The sequence below is a fragment of the Dermacentor albipictus genome, chromosome 2 (assembly GCF_038994185.2).
Source record: "Dermacentor albipictus isolate Rhodes 1998 colony chromosome 2, USDA_Dalb.pri_finalv2, whole genome shotgun sequence".
Lineage (NCBI taxonomy): Eukaryota > Metazoa > Arthropoda > Arachnida > Ixodida > Ixodidae > Dermacentor > Dermacentor albipictus.
The window spans coordinates 4,971,213-4,988,492 of NC_091822.1; the positions used below are offsets into that span (position 1 = coordinate 4,971,213).

General features: G+C 45.4%; 1 protein-coding gene across 2 annotated transcripts in view; it reads left to right on the plus strand.

Moving 5' to 3' along the window:
* Positions 1 to 17,280, plus strand: part of LOC139055859 (probable ATP-dependent DNA helicase HFM1) — a 531,554-nt gene that overhangs the window by 390,217 nt on the left and 124,057 nt on the right. For both annotated transcript variants that reach the window (XM_070533424.1, XM_070533425.1), the window contains exon 22: positions 2,013 to 2,096. In XM_070533424.1, coding sequence (XP_070389525.1) covers positions 2,013 to 2,096 — 84 coding nt within the window. The remainder of the gene's footprint in view (positions 1 to 2,012; positions 2,097 to 17,280) is intronic.

Consider the following 17,280-nt stretch of genomic DNA (forward strand, 5'->3'; position numbering starts at 1 on the left):
CGTGTTTTATATTTTTCGAACTTCCGAATTTTTGAAAATCCTTTTAAGAAAATTCAGGACATAAATCGAAATTCTGCTCCCTACTATCACAAGAATTCACCTTCTGTCTCAAATGCAACAAATTTCATTAAGATCGGTTCACGCGTTATATAAAAACATGTTTTTGCGTTTTATATGTATTTGAATAGGCAGAGTCGAAGGTTGGCCCGAACTAAAGCCTCCTCTTAAGTGCCACAACCAGCTCGTATTGTTTTTTGGGCAGTTGCGTAACGATCCGTGGCCGCTGCAGTCCCGTACACCCGCGTAGAGCGCAGGACGCTAAGGTTCTAAACGCACTGCGCCCGCCGCGGAAGTTTACAAAAACACCTGCATAAGCACAGCAGAGAAGTGGCCACGTCAGGCGGCTCGACTGATAACTGCATAAGCGTCATTTAATATACGAAGAATTACTCTCCACTTCCAGCGCCGTTTTCTCTACTTCCTTTTTAAATAGGCAGATGTTGATCCATAAATGTTTTCACAAACAACGGTTAAATTTGTTCATTCTCGCCTTTCATAACTGTTTGGCTGTTGCCTCGATCTGCTCTTTACCTTAGTAGATCGCTTAATTTCTCAATTCCTCCCGACTCTCGTTTCCAGCTGCCAATGTTGCACAAAAAGTTCTGTACAATTAGGAAAAAAACGAGATAAGGTAACGGATTACAATCATGTTGCTCATGGGTTTAACGATATTGCGGGGTTTGATGATGGACACGAGGGTTGTAATGTGGGCTTGTTGGTAATGCGTCTTCAAGGGGAGTACGGTTGCGCGATTAAAAGACGGGACAAAAGAAGACACATAGGGACACACACAGCGCTGTGTGTGTTCTTATGTGCCTTCTTTTGTGCCGTCTTTTAATCACGCTACCGTACTCCCCTTGTTGATGATGGACGCTGTTTCTCATTATTTTATTTTCCACTTTATCTAACCCATATCGCGGGTATGTGGTTACGAGGATCGGCCAGCGTCGCGGAGAGCCGTCACTCGAGGAAATAATGAAGCAAAACTAAAAGTAACACGCAAGTGGCATTTTCTGCGGCCGCAGCTCGTTCCATGAGAATGCAGGTCAGCTGACTACGAACCGGATTTCTTTCTTGGTCCCCGGATCAGTCGAAAAAAAAAAGAAGGTTGAACTGAAGAAGCAACAGCGATGCGCGCGACCGTTGAATACATCGTGATAACAGAACGCATCCCGAATTAATCGCGCGGGCACCGAATCGATGAGAAAACTGGCCTTCACACCCCAGGAGACGCCGATAACTGCCGCCATCCAAAGGGAGTGAAAAAGGCAGAAAAATGTTGACCGCCGAATGGCTGTCAAGTCTCAAAATTGATTTGGCAGCGCTTTAGGAATGTGTGTGAGGAGTGGTGGCGAGGGCGGGTAAGGGGGATGTGCCGATTAATCTAGGGAGGGGCGGGGGCGCCCCTCCCCCTAGGTACATGCCTGGACACAATGCCATTCAATATAACAACGCTTAAAGTTCGCGAATTCATGTAACAATTAAAAGTGTTACATGAATTGTATCTTCTGTTGAATACTGGTACTTAGTTCATATAACGATAAGCATTCTTTCAGTGCGCCTTCATTTAGTTTTTATTGTCTTACCATCAGATTTTTGTTTGATGTCCTTGTCATGGACATGTATTCGAGTTCGCCAATTATGCTATGTACGTCATGTCATTGATACTGTTAATTTATTGCTGTTTAGCGACATCACACTACATTGTTTTTATAAACTTCTCATTTATGCGCATTCAACTCTTTAATTATGCTATTTTTGATGAAGACCTGTAATTGTTGCTTGTTCACGATGTGTCGCAACTGCTGTAATGTGTGCTTTGTTATGTTTTACTTTTGTGACTTGGACGCCTAATTCTGTGTGTTAACACTCAGTAGTCTTTCTTATCTTCGCAATAAGACCGATCGGGCTCCTGAACGGCGTCCCAATGGCGTCACACTCACACGCCGCAGGTGGTGAACCGTCGGCCGCCGTTCGGATCGCGCGTGGTGCTCGCAGCCGGGCGCATACCGAGGTACGAGCTGGATGTCAGGCAGGTGGGTCAGCATTGCTCTTGAATGCCTGCTCCCGGCAGTCGATCTGCAGGTGAGACGCGCTTCCTAGCTGCTGGCCACATGGATTAAAGAACAGGCCCAACCAGCCGAATGTTATTTAGCATAATAATGAGAAGAGCGCAATTCACGGCAAGAGGTAGAAAAAAAAAAAGGATTGTATATCCCCAAACTGTGGGAGCCAATGTTATGCAAATAATTTTTCCCGTATCTGGTTCTGTATTGCATCGTTTGGCTTTCCGCAAAAAAACTTTAAGAAATGGCACAAGCGTGTCGCTGTAATGCGAGCAATGGACCTTTCGCATCAGTTAACTAGTTAGTGCATTATGTGATTCGCGTCCCTGTTTTAAAGATTTCTTTTTCAAATAATCACTTGCTGCCGACGTATTTCCTTGCTCGCGATCGCACTGAGCGAGGCTATCACGTGAGGCGGGCACAGCAATTCACTCGTGCACTGGGCAGGGGCAGCAGCAGTATTTTGCCTGCGAAAAGAAAATGTACAAGGAATGCGCCTTTTGTGCTTCGGAAGTGTGTCATGCTCGTAGTGGTGATTAAACATGTACTGCAACCTAAACCCAACTATACAGCTGTGAACCTCCGTTTTGTTGCAGCATACTTTTCCCGTGTCGTTTCGCAGGTGCGCTAGCTGAGAAAGTGGCGCAGCTACTTCCTTCGTTTTCGGGGAGGTAACGAAACAGCTGCTCGTACAACCGGGAACGTAGCACGTGCGCCCGCCGGCTTGGCGGAATCGCGTCGCTGCTGTTACAAGCCGCTACTCTACCAGAGGATGAAACAACGAGCGCACGTAGACCTTAGATAGTGCTTTGACAGCTTTGTTACCGTTCAAAATGAGTCTTCTGGCATGCCCACCGGAAAAGGAATTGTTGTCGCAACTTTTACCTACTTCTGCTACTTTTCATGCTACTTTTATATAAGCAGCATGACTGCCTCTATCAATGATGTACTGACTAAACAGAGTAGAATTGAAACAGATATCGCTAATTTAAAAGAGTGCATGCTCAGCCTGGAAGTTCAACTGAGTACCCTACGTTTATTACAAACTGATAATATCAATGTCAAGAAAACTGTAACTGATTTGGAATATAACGTCTCCCGTTTGCTATGTAAAGTCGATGAACTAGAAAACAGAGATAGAAGAAACAATTTGATCGGGTATGGCCTCAGTGAACAAGACGGGGAGACAAACGAAAGTCTCTTGAATGTGATGAAAAAAGATGGTTTCAAGGAAAGGCTTGGACTTATTATTAATAACGTAGAAAGGTGTCACAGGCTAGGAAAGAAAAAAGAAAAAGCCCGCCCCGTGATCACAAAGTTCTTGGACTATCGCGATAAAGGTTCAGTGCTGAAAGAGTGCAAAGAGCTTAAATGGACAAGGGGACTTTCTATAACAGCGGAGTTTTTTTTTTAAAGTTCGGGAGATAAGAAAAAAAGTTATGGCAAAGCTCAAAAGAAGAACGTGATCAGGGCTCCAAAGTTGAACTAGTTTTTGATAAATGCAGCATAGATGGTGAAATGTTTGTGTAGGATCTGGAAAAGGACAAGCGCTATAAACTAAAAAGAAGGAGCAAATGACACGATAATCATTGCCAATCCCCATTCACCATCTTAAACCTTAACTGCCGCAGCGTTGTAAACAAAGTAGAACAGCTTGAAGGCATCCTTTGCTCGCTTGACCCCGATATTGCTGTATCGACGGAAACTTGGTTAAATGAAGATACATATGATAGCGAATTTGTACTGATAAACTACTGAATAATGCTGAAAGACCGCGACAGAAGAGAAGGGGGCGTAGCCATTCTTTCTAAATATTCCCTTCAAATTTTAAGAATGCCGGACACCATGCCGGAGTAGAAAGCGTCTTCTGCAACTTTTGTATTAACAACGTCAAATACATTCTTGGTGCCGTATACAGGCCCCCTAACTCGCCTGTGGCGAACTTGGAATGCTTAAGAGAATACATGTACACCCATATAAAACAAGCAGATAAACTAATCTTAACCGGTGATTTTAACCTGTCAAATGACGACTGGAGCACATTCCCGTCCCGCAACACCATAAATGTTGATAGTGAAATGATTGATATTGCCTTTAATTTTGACTTATTAGAGGTAGTTAAGGATTTCACTAGAACACACAATGACTCAAATGCAGTTCTCGATCTATATTTTGTAAGTGGAAACATACCACATGATGTCTCATGTATGGTCACGGACGGCATATCAGATCATCAAGTATTGTCGCTGCACTATGCCCCTCGCAGTAAACATGATCAGATTCAGTATTACCCGAAATTTTCTCGTGCAGACGACGCGTCTGTAATTGACACACTGGCATTTCATCTGGACGAACTTAAAAATAACACTGCCAGCATGAATGATCTGAGGCTTTCATTTAAAAGCATTATATTTAACTGTATGCAACAGTTTGTTCCAAAGATTGCGAGGAAGGCTACGCGTCGGAATCCTTGAACTTCCTTGAATATACATACATACATATATATATATATATATATATATATATATATATATATATATATATATATATATGACATTAGTATACAGCTTCCTAGTTTCATGAAAACGCCTCCAGGTAGATTCTGGAGGACGATGAGTCATTCTTCTTCCCTGTCCGATATGTTTATAATAGACGGTGAGAGTGTACACGCTGAACAGGTTGTATGTTCTGCTTTTAACAATTATTTCAGTAGTGTATTCACAACGGATGACGGTTGTCTGCTGTCCTTTTACATGGATTTGCCTCCCATTCCCGATATTGTTATTTCTGAGAATAATATACGTCACTTACTGGTAAAAATTGATGAAAAAAGATCCCCCGGTCCAGATGGCATACCAAATGCCTCCTTAAAACGCTATGCTGAGTGGTGTGCGAAATACTTAGCAATTTTGTTTAGTAAATCGCTTCAAGATGGCATGCTTCCGGATGACTGGAAAACAGCAATAACCAAACCCTTACATAAATCGGGAAACAAGAATTGTATAAAAAAACTATCGACCAATTTCTCTGACTTCAACAGCAAGCAAAATTTTCGAACACATAATCTATAAGCATGTAATCGGTTTCCTTGATGAGCATTGCGTATTGACAAACACTCAACACGGATTTCTGCAGGGCTTTGGTAGTAACGCTCAGTTAGTAGGAGCAATTCACGATTTTGCCAACACAGCAATAATAGAAAACAAACCGACGCTATATTCATAGATTTCAGTAAAGCATTCGACGAAGTAGCCCACAGCAAATTACATTACAAATTAGGTTTTATACATAGAAACGATAAGCTATAAATGGATACAAGCGTACCTAACCAACCGTTTCCAATTCTTTAGGATAAACCAGACTTCCTCCACAACTTTACCTGTTGCCTCTGGCGTTCCCCAGGGATCCGTGCTGGGTCCTCTTTTATTCTTGCTTTATGTAAATGACATTGGCAATAATCCATCTGTCAAAATTAAACTTTACGCGGATGACTGTATACTGTATGACAAAATTGACTCACCGCAAGATCAAATCAGGCTAAACAGTGACTGGCAAAATAGTTGCATGGTGCCATCAATATAAAATGGCATTAACTATAAAAAAACGTCTTTATGAGAATACCACTACGAAAAAAGCCCCTTCTCTTCCACAATTTTTCCCAGAACACTTATATCTCCGAAGTATCTCATCGTAAACATATCGGTATACACATATCTCACAATATTTCCTGGTCAAAACCTACTCACATTGTAATGGCCAATTGTCTTCGCAAATTGTTAACACTCAGATGGTCGTTAAAGTTCTCCACACCAGCTGTCCGCCTCCCGGCATATAATACAATAGTTTGTCCTACTTTAGAATATGCAATAATAACTTAAAATTAAATAAATGAAAACAAATATTGAAAAATTAGAAAGAATTCAAAAGAAAGCTGCCCGATTTATCTACAATTCATACGGTTGAACTCACTCACTAAACCTAGTAGCTTGTCTTCAATTACAGAAAAAAATCGTGTTTCCCGATTAAAATTCATTTTTCAGCTAATGAATGGCCACTACCATATTGATATCTCGCACATCTTAACACCTTTAACTGGTTATGCTACTCGTCATAAACACTCCCTAGCAGTAACCCCGTTAGCACCGCATAACGACTGCTTCAAAAACTCTTATTTTACAGGAACAATAGTTGATTGGAATAAACTTCCTGATGAATTCGTTACACTAAACTCTTTATCCCGTTTTCAGGCGCAACTGCATGACTCAACCGTACATAGTATCATGAGAGTGGCTTGTTGGGCTACTAGGTACATGGTTATACTAGGACAATGCCAGCAAACTTGAGAGTAGACAAAATCAGGAGGCAGACATAGACAAAGAGACAGGAAGGTGGCTGGACTAACAACTTTGGGGACGTCGTTTTCATGAATGAAGTTCAGTTGTTAGTATAGCCACCTTCCTGTCTCTTTGTCTACGTCTGCCTCCTGATTATTTCTACTCTCAAGTTTGTTGGCATTCTCCTAGTATAACCACGTACATAATATATTATGTACGTGGTTATACTAGGAGAATGGGCGGGAAAATATGTACTTGTATTTTCCCGCCCTGCTAAGATCTTGAAAAAGATCGTAGTATCTATAAAACCACGTGCCGCTCGAGCGAGTCTTTTGATCACCTTAAGACCGGCGCAGCCAAAAGGCTTGCGCGTGGTCGCCAGGAGGCCAACTGCGTTCTATGCGAATGCATCGAGGGGCAGTGTCACGACGACCGATCTCCGGACCCTTAGGACCAATCTCGCAGGCGGCGCAGTTTCACACATGTCTGCCACGAGGCAAGCAGTGGGGAAAGCTGGCGCGCGTTCGACATAACACCTCTTGCGCCAACCACACGGAGGAAAATGACGAATTTTCAGCTATCCACTCGTTGTTTTCCTGTGTCGGTGGCCAACAAATTACAAGTGGCACAAGAGCCTTTTCTAAGCAAGCTGATGCTTTGCGTCGTGGCACACGCAGCAATCGCCTCAAAAATGCATCACCATTACATCATCGTCGTCGTCGTCGTCATCATAATCATCATCATCATCATCATCACCCTCGTTACGCCCACTGCAGGGCAAATCCCTCTCCAATACTTCTCAAACTACCCCGGTCATGTACTAATTGTGGCCATGTCGTCCCTGCAAACTTCTTAATCTCATCCACCCACCTAACTTTCTGCCGCCCTCTGCTACGCTTCCCTTCCCTTGGAATCCAGTCTGCAACCCTTAATGACCACCGGTTATCTTCCCTCCTCATTACTTGTCCTGCCCATGCTCTTATCGTTTCCTTGATTTCACCTAAGATGTCATTACCTCGCGTTTGTTCCCTCACCCAATCTGTTCTTAACTTCTCTTTTAGTGTTACGCCCATCATTCTTTTTTCCATAGCTCGTTGCGTCGTCCTGAATTTGAGTAGAACCCTTTTCGTAAGCCTCCAGGTTTCTGCCCCGTAGGTGAGTACTGGTAAGACACAGCTATTATACACTTTTCTGTTGAGGGATAATGGCAACCTGCTGTTCATGATCTGAGAATGCCTGCCAAACACACCCCAGCCCAAACTTATTCTTCTGATTATTTCCGTCTCATGATCCGGATCCGCCGTCACTACCTTCCCTAAGTAGATGTATTCCCTTACCACTTCCAGTGCCTCGCTACCTATTGTAAATTGCTGTTCTCTTCCAAGGCTGTTAAACATTACTTTAGTTTTCTGCAGATTAATTTTTAGACCAACTCTTCTGCTTTGCCTCTCTAGGTCATTGATCATGCATTGCAATTGGTCACCTGAGTTACTAAGCAAGGCAATATCATCTGCGAATCGCAAGTTACTAAGGTATTCTCCATTAACTTTTATCCCCAATTCTTCCCAATCCAGGTCTCTGAATACCTCCTGTAAACACGCTGTAAATAGCATTGGAGAGATCGTATCTCCCTGCCTGACGCCTTTCTTTATTGGGATTTTGTTGCTTTCTTTATGGAGGACTATGGTGGCTGTGGAGCCGCTATAGATATCTTTCAGTATTTTTACATCGGCTCGTCTATACCCTGGTTCCGTAATGCCTCCATGACTGCTGAGGTTTCGACAGAATCAAACGCTTTCTCGTAATCAATGAAAGCTACATATAAGGGTTGGTTATATTGCGCACATTTCTCTGTCACCTGATTGATAGTGTGAATATGGTATATTGTTGAGTAGCCTTTACGGAATCCTGCCTGGTCCTTTGGTTGACAGAAGTACTAGGTGTTCCTGATTCCATTTGCGACTACCCTAGTAAATACTTTGTAGGCCACGGACAGTAAGCTGATCGGTCTATAATTTTTCAAGTCTTTGGCGTCCGTATTATTGTGGATTAAGATTATGTTAGCGTTCTTCCATGATTCCGGTACGCTCCTGGTCATGAGGCATTCCGTATACAGGGTGGCCAGCTTTTCTCGAACAATCTGCCCACCATCCTTCAACAAATCTGCTGTTACCTGATCCTCCCCAGCTGCCTTCCCCCTTTGTATAGCTCCTAAGGCTTTCTTTACTTCTTCCGGGGTTACTTGTGGGATTTGAAGTTCCTCTAGACTATTCTCTCTTCCATTATTGTCGGGGGTGCCACTGGCACTGTATAAATTTCTATAGGACTCCTCAGCCACTTGAACTATCTCATCCATAATAGTAATGATATTGCCGGCTTTGTCTCTCAACGCATACATCTGATTCTTGCGAATTCCTAGTTTCGCCTTGACTGCTTTTAGGCTTCCTCCGTTCCTGAGAGCATGTTCCGTTCTATCCATATTATACTTCCTTATGTCAGCTGTCTTACGCTTGTTGAATAACTTGGAAAGTTCTGCCAGTTCTATTTTATTTATTTATTTAGAAATACTGTCAACCCTCAGTTGAGGGTCATAACAGGGAGGGATGTTACATATACGTTCATACAAGACAGCCAGATACAAAAGAAATATGCACATGCACTACAGTGTGCTACAGATACAATACAAGATACGATATACAGACTGTAAAACATGTATTCAAATGTTCAACCAGCTGCCGCACGCACAGAAACAGAAAAAAGGAAAAAAGATAAAAAAAGAATAAAAAACACGTTACAATATCCACATGGTACCGTTTTAGTAAAGAACCTTGATTGCATTTGTAAACAATGCAGTATCAGAACTGCGAACAATTTCTGCAGGCAGCTTGTTCCACAGCTCTATTGCCTCTGGGAAGAACGAACAACGAAAGGCATTGGTTCGGGACAAGTACGGTTGAATAGCTTCACTATGATTTAGGCGGGAGCTCAGTCTGTCTGGAGGTTTTAAATACAAATCTTTATTAATTTTTAGTTCGCCATGAATTATTTGAAATAACGTTTTTACTCTCTGCTTCTTGCACCGATCTTCCAATAATTCAAGCCCGCAAGACTTTAACATCGCCGAAACTGAGTCTGTCCTTCTATATTTCGAACAAATAAAGCGCGCCGCCCGGCGTTGCACCTTCTCTATATTGGACCACATTACCTTTTGATGGGGCGCCCATGCTACTAACGCATATTCTAGGGATGGTCGAATAAGAGATCTGTAAGCCAGCAGTTTAACATCTTTTGTTGCCCTCCCCAGTTTTGATTTTGAGATTCCAGCTGTAAGGTTAGAGGCTTTCATACATTGGCGTTTCTCGATAGGATCTTTCGTCTGCTGCGATAACTTACTGGTATCCTGTCTAATGGAGTTACCACCAACTTATATTGCACACTCCTTAATGATGCCCACAAGATTGTCGTTCATAGTTTCAACACTAAGTTCCTCTTCCTCAGTTAAAGCCGAATACCTGTTCTGTAGCTTGATCTGGAATTCCTCTATTTTCCCTCTTACCGCTAACTCATTCATCGGCTTCTTATGTACCAGTTTCTTCCGTTCCCTCCTCAAGTCTAGGGTAATTCCAGTTCTTATCATCCTATGGTCACTGCAGCGCACCTTGCCCAGCACGTCCACATCTTGTATGATGCCAGGTTTAGCGCAGAGTATTTACACGTGTATTTATCTTTATCAGGCGACCACGTTTCGCCACCTAACAAATGTTATCGCGCAGCGCGGGACGCGCCTGCGTGTATCCGAAGTTTCTGGAAAGTTATCGATGCTTCTATCCGCTGTCTGTTGTCGCCGAAGCTTATGTTATCTGATTTCACTACCTGACCCGAATGGTGTAGAACTTTGCGGAAGGCACGCGGGTCCCAACAATTAGTCTGGAACATTCGACGACTGCTGTATAAAAGCCGACGCGCTTGACCTGTTGATCAGATTTTTGACGATCGCCGACCGTGTTCGCCGCTATCGTTGTGCCTCTTTTTGTGGGCACAGGTTCGCCCAATAAAAGTTAGTTTTGTCTTTCACAGTATTGCTACTGTGTTCTTCAACGTCACTAGCACGTGACAGTATAAACTCTATTTCATTTTGAGTCTCGTCATTCGGGCTCTTTCACGTCCACTTCCGGCTATCCCGCTTGCTGTAGAAGGTATTCATTACAAAATATAAAGACGCCAAATAAGCGGACACACACAAGAGAACGGGACAGCGCGCCCTGTCCCATTTTCTTCTCTTGCGTGCGTTCGTTTATTTGGCATCTTTATATTTCATAATAAACAGCTACCAACTAGCCCAACAGTCCCATTTACAAACAGAGCACGGTGATAGGAAGAAGCCCAACGCAAACAGCACGTGAGATTATTGAAGCGGCGAAGATCGCTAGCTTGGGGAGCGCTTGAGTTAGCGCGCCTTCAATCCATCTTTCGAAAAAACAATTCGATTTTTTAAACGTGACACAGAGGCTGGCCTGATGGAGATGAGATTTTAATCTTGCAATTACAAAAAAAAGTTTTTTGCTATGCATGGTCGTTTTTTCATCTTCGATATCATCTTAGCTTTCCATTACACATGTCTCGCTTCTGTCTCACTTGATTAGAAATCAGTACATATGCGCATGCGTACGGTGGTGTGCATTACCTGTGTATATGTGTGTACCGCTTCGTGGAATAAAACAATTGTTGGAAGTTAGCGCTGTTTCCGCGTCTTGCCACTGTGTCTCGTCCATTTTCGTGCACTAAAAAACCTCGGCAACCTGTATATTTGTGAGTAACACAATTTGAGATATTCTAATAGAAATTTAAAAGAAGAGAGAGGAAGAAGAAGCTCGCGAGACGATGGCTGTTGCAGGTTGGAGGTGGTCAGCTATCTTAACTACTGTTACTCATCTTGTATGCATACATTGTGAATGGAGTCTTTCTATACTCTCAACATCCTCGTAACATATTGGCGGAGCTGCGGGGTACCACGGCAGGAAACGGAGCTCCGCAATGGACGTCGCATCACCAGCCGCACCATGAATAACGGTGAGCACGCAGGATCAACGTCGTTGCCGCCTCCAACGTCACCATCGCCCGCTACGTCGCTGTCACCTTCGGTTGTGGTTCTGCAACGCAAGGATCCTGGAACTTTCTGCGGGACCAATGGCGCAGACGTTGAAAAATAGGTGGCTATGTGTGAACGTGTGAGTGGAATCAACAGATGCTTACGCTTATGTCAGCTGACCTGTTATTCTACCTAAGAGGCACGGCGAAGGTGTATGAAAACCACGAAGAGTAGCTAACCAGCTGGGGCCGATGCAAAGAGAAGTTGACAGAGTTGTTTGGCAAACCAGCCAGCCGTAAAATTGCCGCAAAGGAGGAACTGGCCTCCCGGGCCCAATCCCCCACGGAGTCCTATGTCTCGTACACCCAGGTCATGCTAGAACTTTGGCGTAAAGCTGACCAGGACATGACAGAAGCTGAGAAGGTCGGGCACGTGCTTAAGGGCCTTGCTGACGACGCCCTTAATCTGATCATGTACAAAAGCTGCTCTGCAATTGATGCTATCATTAAAGACTGCCGACAATTCTAGCAGGCCAAAAGCCCACGCGTCCTGCACCCATTCGCCAGACTTCCCAATGCTGCCACAACGTCTACGTGTGAAGATCAGCCCGCATAGCCGCACGCGTCGCCCTCAGAGGACGTGATGCGAATCGTTCTGCGTAAACTGGATGCGTTGACACCCGCAGCTTTCTGTTCGTGTTGCCCCGATGCTACCACGTTTTCAGTTCCCCTCGTACAAGCCATCGTTCTCCAGGAGCTTGAAAACATTGGTTTACATTCTGTGTGTGCTGTTACCCATTCCAGAGCTAACGAACGCCCTTCTAGTATTTTCTCTCAACTCCGACGGTTCCCTCCGCGTTACCGCAACCCGAATGAGTGGAGAACTGCGGACGACCAGCCCATATGTTTCACCTGTCGCCGCATTGGTGATGTCGCGCGATACTGTCGCAACTCGTGGCCCTCAACACCTCGCACGTCTACCAACTTGAGCCATTTTGATGGAAATGCCCGCAGTGTTTCGGCCACCGTCGAGTCTAACGGCGCCGACAACTCTGCTAGGAACACGTGGTACAGTCGCTCACCATCGTCGCGCGGACACCAGTCTCGTTCACCGCAAACGCGTCGTCCATCTTCCCGTTCGCCGCAGCCACGTCGCCTTACGGTAACCTGTGGCTTTTTACCGCATCCTTTCGGAAAACTAAGAAATTTAGCCCTCGGAGGTGGTGCTGCATTGCCTGCTACTGCAGCAAATCCTATGTCTGTGCCCACAAGGAGAAGTGTAATTGACGTTAAAATAGACGGCGTACCTGTCCAACCCCTCGTCGACACTGCAGCCCACGTATCTGTGATGAGTGCTAGCCTACGTAGACGTTTAAAGCAGGTCCTCCCCCCAGCAGCTGTCCGAGATCTTCGTGTGGCCGACGGCGGTGAGCTGGTTGTACTTGGAATGTATACTGCACGTATAAGTATAGCCGGCCGCCCTAGTTCTGTTCTTTTTGCTGTGATCGACAACTACCCTCATGACGGTATCATTGGATTGGACCTTTTATCCACTCATTCTGCTCTCAGCGACTGCGCGACCGGCGTTCTCCAGTTAGAACTGCCTCGACTCGCCGATGCTCCGAGGACCGTTCTACCACACTTGTGATTGCTTCACGATATGCGTTTGTCACCCGATGCAGTTACACCACTTTGACCGCCTAGCCATTGGTTGCTGACGGTGAATATGTGCTTCGCCCCATCATCGACGTGCTTTTAAACCGGAACGTTGCGGTTCCGCATACGCTGGTCAGGGTTACTAATAACGATGTTGTTCTACCCATGCTGAATTTCAGCCTGTGCCCTCAAGTGATTCCGGCCGGCACGTTCTTGGCCAGCGTTTCTAGTGGTTCGGAATTTGACATTGAGAGTCTGAATGCGGAGAGTGGTTTATTAGTGCCAGTTGCAGCTCACAGCTCTGGTTCCTTAACCAATGACTTCGCGAAAATGATTGCATCTGACCTCACCTCTGCACAGGCCACAGACATACCCAAGGCGGCACGTCAGGTAGGGCGAATGTTGTAATCGTATTGGCACTTCCTGGCACAATGACGGCCCAAGACTTACAGCGCATTTCCAATATTGGCAGTGCCATTTTCATTCCTGGCCCAATGATGGCCTAAGGTTAACAGCGTGGCGCGAATATTGGCTGTGCCATTCTGATAGAGACCCAACGTTGGCTCACATTACACAGTCAGTAAACAATATTGCCTGTGCCATTCTGATGGAGATCCAACGTTGCCCTCCCCCCACATTACACAGTCAGTAAACAATAATGGCACTGCCGTTCACCAAGGCGGGAATTATTGGACCGACTTTCGTACGAATTTTCCAATATGGGTTACTAGTTGGTTTTCTTTCCCCGAAGGGGCGTCTGCGTAAGCAGGCGTTTGGTGTGTTGCGACACCACGTACCCGAGCACACGAGGGTTGGACCCTCCCGCGTGTAGCCGTGCGCGGCTTAGCCGTGTCCGGGGAAAAGGGGATCCTGGGGGTTGAGCCAATGTTGGGTGTTTGGACCTTTATGGCCCCTCAGCGGCGACAACACACCCCTTTGGCCTCGGCTTCACGTAGACGGCACCCCCGGACTGACCCACCCGGGGGAAATCATCAGTCGCCTCTTCCTATCTCTTCCTCTGGAATCTTCGTCTTTATCTCTTACTTTTCGACCTTTCCTGTCTTCTCCTCTCTTCCATTTACTTCATTCTCCTCGGCGGCAAGGGTTAACCTTGTGTGGGATAGCCAACCTTGGTTATAACAGATTTGGTTATAGTAGTGTCATACTGCTGGCGCATGCAGGCCGTCTTTTCACGGTCCTGCAGCGTCCCCTTGTTGGGCTCCATGATGGGTGGCTGGCGGCGCTGCCGAATTTTCACAGATATCTATGGCAAGTTCTTTTCCAACACTTCCTGATCGCCCTCACAAACGAGGGTGCACTGAAGAAGATTTCAAGCTTTTTGGCCGAAATAATGACAATTTTCCAAGATTTCATGTTGTACATTCAGAGAAAAAAGAAAAGGCAGCGAGAATGATCTCACCTTTTCTTGTTGCAAACACACTTAGTGAAGCTTTTGGCCCAGGTTATAAAGTCTCTAAATTGGCAAGTGGCGACCTCTTCTTAGAACTGCGTGATAAGACACAGTACGAGAAACTCTCTAATCCAGTATCCTTTGGGAATATTCCAGTGACGGTGACACCGCACCGCACAATGAACACCACCCGCGGAGTCGTTTCCGATGCCGATCTCATGGAACTGACTGAAGCCGAACTACTGGAGGGCTGGAGCGATCAGAATGTGACCAATGTCAAGAGAATAAAGATCAGGCGCGATGGCAAGGAGATTGAGACAAAGCACTTAATTCTAACTTTTGCATCAAGTATGCTACGTGAGACCATTGAGGCTGGCTACATAAAGATCCGAGTCAGACCATACATCCCCAATCCTCTCCGATGCCTTTAGTGTCAAAGATTAGGCCACAGTTCACATAACTGCCAAGGCCGCCAGACTAGCGCGAAATGTAGTGCCCAAGAACACCCATCTGACAATTGTGAGAATGCTCCACACTGCGTGAACTGTGATGGGGAACACGCCGCGTACTCGCGGTCCTGTCTATCACGGAAAAAAGAAAAAAGAAATAGTTACAATCAAAGTTAAGGAAAATATAATGTTCAAAGAGGCACGCAGGTGGGTAGCATACCTGCCAAAGAAAAGCTTTGCCGAAGTGGCACGTCAGGGGGCAGCGTCACAACGGCCTCCGGCGGCTGTCCGACCCACACGCAGTGAGTCGGCAGTTACGCCATCTGCCCCCACGGTGGTTGCAGCTAGCGCTGCTCCGCCAACCGAGCAGAAGGGACCATCGACCCCGAAGGTGGGCGCAGCCGAGGCTGCCCCAACCTCCCCGGCCCCTTCCAGCGCTGGCAACAGCCGGCGCAGCCAAATCCTTCAGGGGGCCCCACCGACCTCCGGGGTGGTGGGCGCAGGGGTCTTGCCCTCCAAGGCGGGACTCTCTCTGAAAACTTCTCGCTCGCAAGAGCACGTGTCCGGAGCCTCACTAGAGGCAATGGGCACAACACCTATCCTCAAGGCGCACCAAGCGCCTAAGGAGCGGCGAGGCTCCCTCGAACGCTCCAGAAAGGGCAAAACTCCCGTTACAGGGCCTCGAAAAGGCTCTGTAGTTTAATCTCTGTAATTTTCATAATCACTTCTGCTTCTGTACACACAGCACCTATTGACCTCCAATATGGATACACAAATAATTCAATGGAACATCAAAGGTCTTCTAGGAACCTTGATGATGTGCAAGAGCTTATCCAAAAATACAATCCAACTGTGCTGTGTCTACAAGAAACACACCTAAAACCACAACATACAAACTTTCTCCGACCGTATGTCAAGTTTCGCAAAGATCGCGATGACGCTGTCCTATCATCAGGTGGTGTTGCCATTCTGATTCATAAAAGTATTTCCTGTCAGCGTTTACAGCTACAAACGCCCCTTGAAGCAGTGGTGGTTCGAGCTGTTCTTCTAAATAAACTCGTCACCATTTGCTCCCTTTACGTACCCCCACACTACAAATTAACGAAACATGAATTCCAATCCTTTATAGATCAATTGCCAGAACGTTATGTTGTTCTTGGCGATTTCAATGCGCACAGCTCCCTGTGGGGCGACTCTCGTATAGATGCGCGAGGTCGTCTTGTTGAACAGTTCCTTTTTTCTTCTGGTGCGTGCCTTCCTAATAATAAGAAACCCACATGTTACTGTCTTGCAAACAATACCTTTTCTTCCATTGATCTGAGCATAGTTTCCCCGTCCATACTGCCTGAACTCGAATGGGAAGTTACGAATAATCCTTGTGGAAGCGACCATTTCCCCATACTATTAAGAGCACTTAAAGAAGACGAACATCCACCACAGACTCCTAGGTGGAAGATTGAGACAGCAGACTGGGAGAAATTCCGAAACTTAACTAGTATATCAGGGGATGACATGTCCTCGTTAGGAATTGATGCTGCCGTGGAATATTTCACAGCCTTCATAATATATGCAGCAACTAAATGTATATCACAAGTAAATGGATTAGCATGCAAACGGCGTGTCCCATGGTGGTACGACGATTGCAGGATCGCTCGTAAGAAACAAAACAAAGCGTGGGGGTTGCTACGCGCCTCCCCCACTGCGGAGAATCTTATCAATTTAAAGAAAGTTAAATCCCAAGGCAGCCGAACCCGCCGACAGGCGAGAAGAGAGAGTTGGCAGAAGTTCTTATTTGGTATCAACTCCTATACAGATGAGGCCAAAGTCTGGAATAGGGTTAATAGGATAAAAGGGCGACGAACATACTCACTTCCTTTGGTGAACACACAAGGTGAAACACTGAAAGATCAGGCAGACACACTTGGAGAACACTTTGAGAGCGTGTAGAATTCAAACCATTATTCGAAATCCTTTTTGAAATACAAACAAATAGAAGAATGTAAGCCAATAATACGAAAATCCAGACAGAATGAACCTTATAACCGGCCATTCAGTATTGCTGAGTTGAGAGCTGCTTTGACCACATGCAAAAGCTCTGCACCGGGACCTGATAGAGTCATGTCCGAAATGATCAGAAACTTACACACTGACACCAAACTTACACTACTCACGCTTTTCAACGCTATTTGGGCTACGGGATACCTCCCATCCACATG